General features: G+C 43.9%; 1 protein-coding gene and 1 pseudogene across 1 annotated transcript; both read left to right on the forward strand.

Moving 5' to 3' along the window:
* The first annotated feature begins 2,033 nt into the window (after positions 1 to 2,033).
* Positions 2,034 to 4,829, forward strand: LOC114594831 (disintegrin and metalloproteinase domain-containing protein 20-like). Its single transcript, XM_028724999.2, has one exon. It carries the CDS (start codon positions 2,212 to 2,214, stop codon positions 4,327 to 4,329), a length of 2,118 nt encoding a protein of 705 aa, XP_028580832.2. The 5' UTR covers positions 2,034 to 2,211; the 3' UTR covers positions 4,330 to 4,829.
* Positions 4,830 to 6,748: 1,919 nt separating this feature from the next.
* On the forward strand, positions 6,749 to 10,145 carry LOC114592972 (disintegrin and metalloproteinase domain-containing protein 20-like; annotated as a pseudogene).
* Positions 10,146 to 10,374: the final 229 nt, after the last annotated feature.

Genomic DNA, 10,374 nt, shown 5'->3' on the forward strand with positions numbered 1-10,374 from the left:
ACCCAGAGTGGCTGGGGAAACCTAGCCAGATGGGCGGGGTATAAATAAATTATTATTATTATTATTATTATTATTATTATTATTATTATTATTATTAGCTTTAAAATAAACAGAAGGGGATCATCTGCAAATAAAAACAATTTATATTCGACTGAATTGTGAATTGCTCCATGAATCTCACAATGTTGTCTGATAGCGCAAGCCAGGGGTTTTAAACATGTTGGTACAGAACGGGGTGGGGGGTGTCCCCCTAAACACTGAAATTAATAAATGCTAGGATGTGGGGTTATTTGTGATATGAGGGGAGAATATAAGCTGCAAAGGAATTCCTGGGTAGCCTGGCCAAACTAGGTCCCTTAAGAAAGCCATTGTGAGTTGTTAAAAAGAGAATGGCACTTCTAGCCCCAAGCGTGATCGGAGACTGTAGATTTGGAAGGTTGCCAGGGTAACTGCTCTGGGGAAGGGCAAAGGGTTTCTGGGAAGAAGAAGGGGGGAGATCCATTTTGGGAAGGGAGAAGGAAGGACTGCCTGCAATGCTTTGGGTCATGCTGTAAGATCTGGACTCCCTCCATGCAAACTGAGGGTGTAAATAGGTGAATAGACCCTATTTCTTAAAGCACAACAGCCTCCACCATGTCTTCTATTCTCCAAAGGGACACAGACCCTGTGTGGGCAACTGAGATCCCATGCGCTCTTGCCATGGCTTTTGTCACAATATATTAAAGAGTAAAGGTGAAAGTGGACATCCTTTTCTGTTTCCTCAGGCCAGTGGAAAGAGAGCAGACATAATCTTGTTCACTTTAACTCTATATGCAGGTGAAACATATAATACTTTAATCCAGCATGAATAGCTCAATTGGTTAAAGCGTGGTGCTGATAACGCCAAGGCTGCAAGTTCGATCCCCATATGGGACAGCTGCATATTCCTGGGGTTGAGCTAGATCACACATGTCCAACTGTGATCTACTATCCAGTATCAAAAACTGGAAATGATCTACCACACTCTCCCATTGTCATTCTTCAACTTAAACATGTTATATTTGACTGGGGAAACCCAGCCAGATGGGCGGGGTATAAATAATAAATTATGATGGTGATAATAATAATAACAAATTATTACCCCCACACCAGGCCCCTCCCAGGGCCCTTGGTGCATGTGGGAAGCCAACACGCCCCAAAATGTTCAACTTCCCCTTTTCCAGACGAAGAGCTCCATGGGAAGAGGGGGTGGTGGCTTACATTCATGTAAACACAGCTAGGCTGGAGCTAGAAAGGTGGGGAAAGTTCAGCACCCACGCAGAACTAGGATGGAGAGTGGAGGGGCGTGGGACCTGGCATTTTCTTTCCACAGGAACCAGTAGGAGGGGTGTCATTGTCTCTCTTGTGCGCCGCACTTCCCTTGGCTCACTCTGCAGCACTGCAGCCCTTGCGGAGCATGTGTGCCTCATTGTCGACCCCACCTCCTTGCCCCGGGACTGTGGCTTGCAGGGGGGCAGAGGCAGGCACCTCACATGTTTCTGGGGCCGGCTAGCTGACTGGGCGTCGGAAAAGCCGGCAGCCAGAGCAGGGCGCTTGAGGCGGCCGCAAGGAGGCGGAGGCAGCACCTGCGCCAGCCAGAGCTCTTGCTGCGGTGGTGGTGAGCAAGCCTAGCTAAGTACAGGGCAGCTGCTGGGAGAGGGCGGTGGGCAGAGGTGACGAGGCCTTGGTCATGCTCGACCATAATCCATCCCGCGATTGACACATTGGACATATCTGGGCTACATGATCCTAAGGGTCCCTACCAATTCTATGATTTTGTAAAATCCAGTGGAAATCCAATGTTTCTGAATACCAGTTGATAGGAATCAGAAAAAGGGAAAGCACCTAAGTCTTAACAGTAGGCTTCCCAGTTTGGCCACTTTGGGAAGAAGATGCTGAACTAGATTGGCCTTTCACCTGACATAGCAGGGCTTTTTAAGTTCTGATGCTCTGTAATTACGCTTTCATGCATTCCCACCCTCCATCTTCCTTCTCCATTCTGTTCCATCAATCAACTAAGCTCCACCCACATTCTAAAGGTAAATCTACGGAGTGTTGCTATGGTCAGAATCATCCTCCTGCTCTAGTTAGCATGCAGCTTTATTTCCACCACCATTCCAGACCAAAAGGGATTGTCATGAATCACAGGCATTAGTACAGCGCTCTAGTGAATTCTTTCACCTCTCAGGGAAAATGACTAACCGCCACACATGGCAACTGGTGCTGATCTCATGGAATGTTTTGTGTGAGACTACAGGTCAGAAACCACCACAAGGCTTTATGTATGCCTCTTACGAGGTGACCATCCCAAGAAAACTAGTCCCTAGGTATGGACAAGAACATCATGATGTCACCTACCTACTGCAGATTGAGGGGAAAGGCCATGTAGTGCATCTCAAGCAGAACAGGGGCTTTGTCCCTAAACACCTCCCTGTCTTCACTTACAGTAAGGAGGGAGACCTTCAGGTGGACTATCCTTTCATCAGAGATGACTGCTTCTACCGTGGCTTTGTACAAGACAAGCCTTCCTCATGGGTCACCCTCAGCACTTGTTCAGGGGGCCTCAGGGGTCTGCTGCATTTAGAAAATGACACCTATGAAATTCAGCCTGTGCAGAGATCTACTTCTCAACATGTGATGTATAGGTTGGAAGAAATAGAGGGTGCTGCACGTATGACATGTGGGTTAACAGAAGAAGAGCAAAGGCATCAGGAGACCATGATCCAAAAAACAGAGAATATAGTGGCTAGGGGTGCTCCAGAAGGAGGTTGGTGGACACACACCCGTTACGCAGAGGTTGCAATTGTTGTGGATTACGAAAGATATGTGAGAATTGATAGAAATGAAACTGTTGCTGCTATGCGAGTTCTAGATGTCATTCATGTTGCTAATTCATTATATGAGCCACTTGGTGTCGTCGTGACTCTTGTTGGATTGGAGATTTGGTCAGAAAAGAACCTCATTGTGATTGATAACAACATTAACACCCTGCTTTCCAATTTCAATGACTGGAGAACAAACACCCTAAATAAACATCTAGAGAATGATGCTGCTCATTTATTTGTATATAAGGGCTTTGGACGTACGCGAGGATTATCATATTTAGGAACCATCTGTTGGACTGATCGGGCATGTGGTGTTGAATCATATGTTGGTTATAGTTTGTCTGATTTTTCTAATACATTTACTCATGAATTAGGACATAATCTTGGCATGCAGCATGATTCAAAATACTGTACTTGTGAACGACATGCCTGCATTATGGCTGCAGCTCAGGCAAACACTGATAAGTTTAGCAACTGCAGTTATCAGAATTATTTTGAGCTAAGGAACACTCCATGTTTGTTAATCCCACCAGAGCCTGATAAAATGTATAAACTCAAACACTGTGGTAACAAAGTAGTGGAAGATGGAGAGCAATGTGACTGTGGTTCACCAGATCAATGCAAGTTGGATCCATGTTGCCAGTCTAATTGCATGCTGCGCCCAGGTGCCACTTGTGCTTTTGGACGGTGTTGTGCTGAGTGTCAGTATCTTCCAGCTCATTATGTCTGCAGACAAGAGGTTAGCAGTTGTGATCTTCCTGAGTACTGCAATGGGACTTCAGAGTGGTGTCCTAAAGATGTTTATGTACAAGATGGCACCCCGTGTAGTGATGGTGTATACTGCTATCATGGAAATTGCACAACTCACAGTGAGCAGTGCAAAATGATCTTTGGCAAGAAAGCAACAGCTGCTTCAAAGGCTTGCTTCAATGAACTGAATGGTCGAGGGGATCGCTTTGGCAACTGTGGCCTTAGAGATGGAACCTATAAGAAATGCAGTGCTAAGAATATCCTATGTGGAAAAATCCAGTGTGAAAATGTTTATAAACTACCTTCTTTGGAGGAACACAGCACCCTAGTTAATACACCCGTTGGCAATAGGAAATGCTGGAGTACAGATTACCATGCTGGAATGGAGATACCTGATATTGGAGAAGTGAGAGATGGGACTCCTTGTGGCACTGACATGATATGCATTAATAGGCAGTGCAAGAGTGTATCCCTCTTGAACTATGATTGTAATTTCACAAAGTGCCACTATAGGGGTATATGCAATACTCATAAACATTGTCATTGTGATTATGGCTGGGCCCCTCCATACTGCCTCTCTAGAGGCTTTGGTGGCAGCATTGATAGCGGGCCTCCACCACAAGGTAACATTCTGGATCGTAGCAATCTCAGTGCAGGATTAACAGAAGTAATTGGATTTGTTGTTCTGCTACTATTGTTGTTGTTGGTCTGGATATTTATTTCAGGAACGGACTGAGACTGAAGTTCTTACATTTAAGTAGAAGAGTTTGTCAAGCACAAAAAAGAAGAAATTCTGAAATGGATCACAGAAATGAACAATTGGCAGTGTGCCAGATACAGAACAAACAATAGATTGTACTATGTAGATATACATTCAATTTGCTAAGTTTTTGATTATTTTAAAAAATCTTTTCATTAAATTTTCCTCCTAGGCACTCTAGGTTGTGAAAATCTTGGTTTTCTCAACAGGGGAGAATTACGTTATATGTTGAGCCTCACTACATCCTCTGTCTTCCAGAAAGTATTCCCTCTACCCAGGGCTTTTTTCCCCATCTGCAACTCACCAAAACTTAGTTCTAGCACCTGTCAGGTGGGTGCCATTGCCATTCTTAGAGAATGAGAGAGACATTCATAGTGAGTTCTGGCACCTCTTTTTCTAGAAAAAATAGCACTGCCTCTACCTCATGGATTTAGAAGCTGTGATAGTCTAAGTATTGTTGGATAACAACCCCTATTAGCCCGTCAGCACTGACAATGTTCAGGGATGATGGGAACCATTTCCAACAACATCTAGAGGGCCACAGGTTTTTTAATTGGGTGTATGTGTGTTAAACACTGAGCAGAATTCTAGTTCCCCAATAAGAACCCATTCTTAAGGAAGTGTGTGGATTTTTAAAGCACCCAGGGGGTCCCACCACTGAAGGAGGAAAACCTTTAAATATTTTAATCATGCTATGTCCATATTTACCAAGGCAACTGAGTGACTTTCTCTGGAAATCATCCGCCTGCCTGCCAGCTGTTTCCCCTAGTTGCCTGTATGAGCAGGAAGGAGGATGGGAGCCAGTCAGCAAGTATGTGTCTCCTGTGGCTGAGTTCCATCCCTTTCCACCAATAGTAGGCCCACCATTTCACTGCATTCCAGATCTTCTTTCCCTTCCAGGCCAATTAGAAGGGGATGAGGAGGGTGGGGATGGAGCAGCCTGCAGGGGGAACAGGCCAAGGAAAAGGAAGCAGTGTTATCAACTTACCTTGTCTTCCTTCTCCTCTCTGGTCCAAAGATTGGAGTGGGTGGCCAAGCTGCTCTCCTACCCATCCAACATTTCTCAGACAAAAGTATGGATGCTTCTGTGAAACCGTAGGAAATTGAGCCCATAAGTGCAGGAGGCAGGATTAACACAACGACCTCCTGCTTTTTCGCCTGAAAAACATTTGAAGTCTAAACTTTGCACATGGACAGTGGGAATTTATCAATTCTACAACTTCTGCTACTTGTTTTGAAAGGAATGTTAAGCTCTTGTGAGCTTCAACTATCTGTCTCTTCATTGTAAATTCAAACAAGCACATTTCTTTGCTTCTGGTGAAGTTCCCTAGAACAAAAATTAAACCATTAAGAATAAGTCTATGAAATCAGCTTTCTGTAACCAGAACTTACCTCCTCACAAAACACACACTTCTCCTCCCTAGCAGTTTTTAAAGCACAATAGCCAGCCACCTATAGGCTGCTACTTTGTTTTATAATGACTCAGGTTAAATTATTGCAAGTTCATGTTACCTCCAAAGGTGTTCAGACACATTTTGGAGTGATTTTACCGTCTTGAATTTGCTTTTCAGCTTCCTTTTTACCAGCCTCCTCTGTGGTGGACCCTACACCTTTCCCCCTACTTGAGGCGTATTTTACTGCCAGTACAGTGGTACCTTGAGTTAAGAACTTAATTTGTTCCGGAGGTCCGTTCTTAACCTGAAACTGTTCTTAACCTGAGGTACCACTTTAGCTAATGGGGCCTCCCGTTGCCGGTGTGCAGCCACTGCATGATTTCTGTTCTCATCCTGAAGCAAAGTTCTTAACCCAAGGTACTATTTCTGGGTTAGCGGAGTCTGTAACCTGAAGCATAATTTGCTCCCACAAGGTACAATGATGGCCATCAACTCATGTGACTTTAAAACAGAGTTAGACAAAATCTATGAAGGATAAGGCATCAAAGGCTACTTGCCAAAATGGCTGGCATGCCTTAATTATTAGAGGCAGTATGTGACTCAATAGCACTTCCTATCACAAGTGGGGTAAACATACAGTTCCTGATTGTGGGCTTCCTAGTGGCATCTGCTTGGCCACTGAAGAAACAATATGTTGCATCAGATGGACCTTTGGCCTTATCCAGCAGGGTTTTTATTATGTTCTGTAAGTGCCTGTTCAGCTAAACCTCTCTTCCATCCATTTTCTCTACAGTGGTACCTCAGGTTACATACGCTTCAGGTTACATATGCTTCAGGTTACAGACTTCGCTAACCCAGAAATAGTGCTTCAGGTTAAGAACTTTGCTTCAGGATGAGAACAGAAATTGTGCTCCGGCGGCGCAGCAGCAGCAGGAGGCCCCGTTAGCTAAAGTGGTGCTTCTGGTTAAGAACAGTTTCAGGTTAAGTACGGACCTCTGGAACGAATTAAGTACTTAACCTGAGGTACCACTGTACTAAGTTCTGTGCTCAACCAAGCTCTGTCCAAATTCCAAAGGTGAATATACTGACTGTTGCTACGGACATAATTCTCTTGCTTCCCAACTTGCTTGAGGTTCAAAAGAAGCTTCCCTGTGTTGAATGACATGCAAGAGTGGAGTGCTCTAGTGAATTTATTCACCCGTCAGGCAAAATGACTAATGAACTTGCCTGGCTGCTGCTGCTGATCTCATGGAATGTTTTGAGTGAGAATGCAGGTCAGAAACCTCCACATGGATTTAGATATGCTTCTTATGAAGTGGTCATCCCAAGGAAACTGACCCCCAGATATGGACTACAAGAACCCCATGATGTCACATACCTGCTGTAGACGGAGGGGAAGGTCCATGTTGTGCATCTGAGGCAGAAGAGGGGCTTCACTGCTAAACACCTCCCTGTCTTCACTTACAGTAAGGAGGGAGACTTCCAGACGGACTATCCTTTCATCAGAGACGACTGCTTCTACCGTAGCTTTGTACAAGATAAGCCTTCCTCCTGGGTCACCCTCAGCACTTGCTCAGGAGGCCTCAGGGGTCTGTTGCACTTAGAAAACGACACCTATGAAGTTGAACCTATCCAGGCGCCTGCTGCTGCTTCTCAACACGTGGTGTATAGGTTGGAAGAAAAGGAGAATGCTTTTAACATGAGGTGTGGGCTAACAAAGGAAGAGCAGAGTCATCAGTTGGCCTTGATCCAAAATACAAAGAATTCAGCAGCCCCAAGTGCTGCTGCAGGAGTCTGGTGGGCACACACCCGGTATGTGAAGCTTTCAATTGTGATAGAGCATCAACTATATGTCAAGTTTAACAGAAATGAAAGTCATGTTACTATGGAAGTTTTGGATGTCATCCACACTTCAAACTCACTATATGAGCCACTTGCTGTTGAGTTGTCTATAGCTGCACTGGATATATGGTCAGCAAGGATCCCCATAAAAGTTGTTAATGATATGGATATTACACTAGAGAATTTTAATCTCTGGAAAAGAGAATCACTCACTAGGCATATACAAAATGATGCTTCTCATTTATTCATTAATAAGAATTTTGACTTTACAGCTGGAAAAGCTTTCCTAGGAACGATTTGCAATCAATATATGGCAATTGGTGTTGAATCATATATGGGTTTTAGTTTGTTCGAATTTTCTGTCATATTTACTCATGAATTAGGACATAATCTTGGCATGCAACATGATGGAAAGTACTGTAAATGTGATCGGCCTGAATGCATTATGGCTGCATTTCACACAAACTCTGATAAGTTTAGCAATTGCAGTTACAATGAGTACTACAAGCTAAGGAACAATCCATGTTTATCCATTCCACCAGTCTCTGATAAAATGTTTAAATCTCCATACTGTGGCAACAAGGTAGTGGAAGATGGAGAGCAATGTGACTGCGGTTCTCCAGAACAATGCAAGTTGGATCCATGTTGCCAGTCTAATTGCATGCTGCGCCCAGGTGCCACTTGTGCTTTTGGACGGTGTTGTGCTGAGTGTCAGTATCTTCCAGCTCATTATGTCTGCAGAGATAGGAGTAGCCCCTGTGACCTCCCTGAGTACTGCAATGGAACTTCAGAGTGGTGTCCTGAAGATGTTTATGTACAAGATGGCACCCCGTGTAGTGATGGTGTATACTGCTAACATGGAAATTGCACAACTCACAGTGGGCAGTGTAAAATGATATTTGGCAACAACTGGTGCTTCAAGGGCTTGCTTCAGTCATATGAATGGTCAAGGTGATTGTTTTGGCAACTGTGGCCTTAGACATGGAAATTATAAGAAATGCAGTGCTAAGAATATTCTGAAAATGTTGGTGTATTACCCTCTTTGAAGGAACACAGCAGCATAATTCAAATGAAAATTAGAAACAAGATGTGTTGTAGTACAGTGGTGCCTCGCAAGACGAAATTAATTTGTTCCGCGAGTTTTGTCGTCTTGCGATTTTTTTCGTCTTGCGAAGCACGGTGTCGGGAAAGTTTTGGGAAAGCTTCAAAAACCTCAAAAAGCTTTAAAAACCTCAAAAAAGGCTACCACACCGCGTGCTATGAGTTGCTCCTCGAAGTCAAGTCGCAACTGTATTAACGGTGTTAAGAAAAAGGAAACAAACTTGCAAGACGTTTCCGTCTTGCGAAGCAAGCCCATAGGGAAAATCGTCTTGCGAAGCAGCTCAAAAAACAAAAAACCCTTTCGTCTAGCGAGTTTTTTGTCTTGCGAGGCATTCGTCTTGCGAGGTACCACTGTACAGACTATCACAGTGGACTGGAGATAGCGGATACTGGGGCAGTGAGAGGTGGTACCCCTTGTGGCAAGAACATGATGTGTATTAATGGGGAGTGCAAGAGTATATCCCTCTTGAGGAATGAATGTAATGTCACAAAGTGCCATTATAGGGGAATATGCAACAACTACCAACATTGTCATTGTGTTTCTGGCTGGACCCCTCCTGACTGTCTAAACAAAGGTCTCGGTGGCAGCATTGACAGTGGGCCCGCTCCACGAGGGTACATTTGGAATCGTAGTGCCAGCAGAGCAGGAACTGCAGATGTACTTGGATTAGTCATTTCTGCTACTGTTGTTGGTGTTGGCCTAGGTATTTATTTCCGGAAAAGACTGAGATAGAAGTTTTCACATTTAAGTGGAAGAGTCCATCAGCACAATTAATAAGTTTGGATTCTGGAGCAAATCACAGAAAAGAGCAATGGACAACTTGCCAGATACAGAGGAAGCAACAGACTGTGTTATGTAGATATATATTTGAATATTTAAGCATTTCATTATATTAAACTAACATAGAGGTTACCAAGGCATAGACTACAGAGGTGAGGCTATACCTGTCCAGATAAGGGCATAGCTGGGCCACCAGCTGAAACTGATGGAAGGCACTTCATGCCACCAAGGCCACCTGAGCCTCAAGTGACAGCAAAGGATCCAGAGGTACCCCCAAGGTACGTACCTGCACCTTCACAGGGAGTATAATCCCATCAAGAGCAGGCGATCTCCCATCCATCTGGTCTAGGAGACCACCTACTAACAGTGCCTCAGTCTTTTTCCTCTATCTTTTTTATTGAAACCTTTTGGCATACAATACAATAAAATATAAACTAAATAAAAAAGAAAACAATGAAAAAGAAAAGAGAAAGAGAAAGGAGGAATAAAAAGCCCTCTACCAGAGGTAGATCTTTACCCTTGTCTCACACAAAAAGGGTGGACCTTCCCAGCTCTCACCTGGGGGCTTCCCTTTCTTCTCCCAGCCTCCCACTCTGGGAGATCTTCTCTTCCCTGCCTCTCACACAGGGTCCTTCACCATTCATCTGTCACCTTCCTGTGCAAACCCTCATTAACCCAGAGAAGATGTCACAAAACAAAACAAGCAAGAATGAAGTGGACAGAAAAGAAATAACAGAAATAAAGATAATAAAAAATAGAAAGAGAGAAAAGAGAAATAAATAAAAAGGACTTCTGATTCGCCATCTGTCAATTATGAATATAAAGATTATTCAGAGTATTCACTCCAGGATGGTATCCAGCTGTATTGCAGGATAATATCCAGCTGTTCCTTAGTATGCAGGA

The sequence above is a fragment of the Podarcis muralis genome, chromosome 1, assembly GCF_964188315.1.
Source record: "Podarcis muralis chromosome 1, rPodMur119.hap1.1, whole genome shotgun sequence".
Taxonomy (NCBI): domain Eukaryota; kingdom Metazoa; phylum Chordata; class Lepidosauria; order Squamata; family Lacertidae; genus Podarcis; species Podarcis muralis.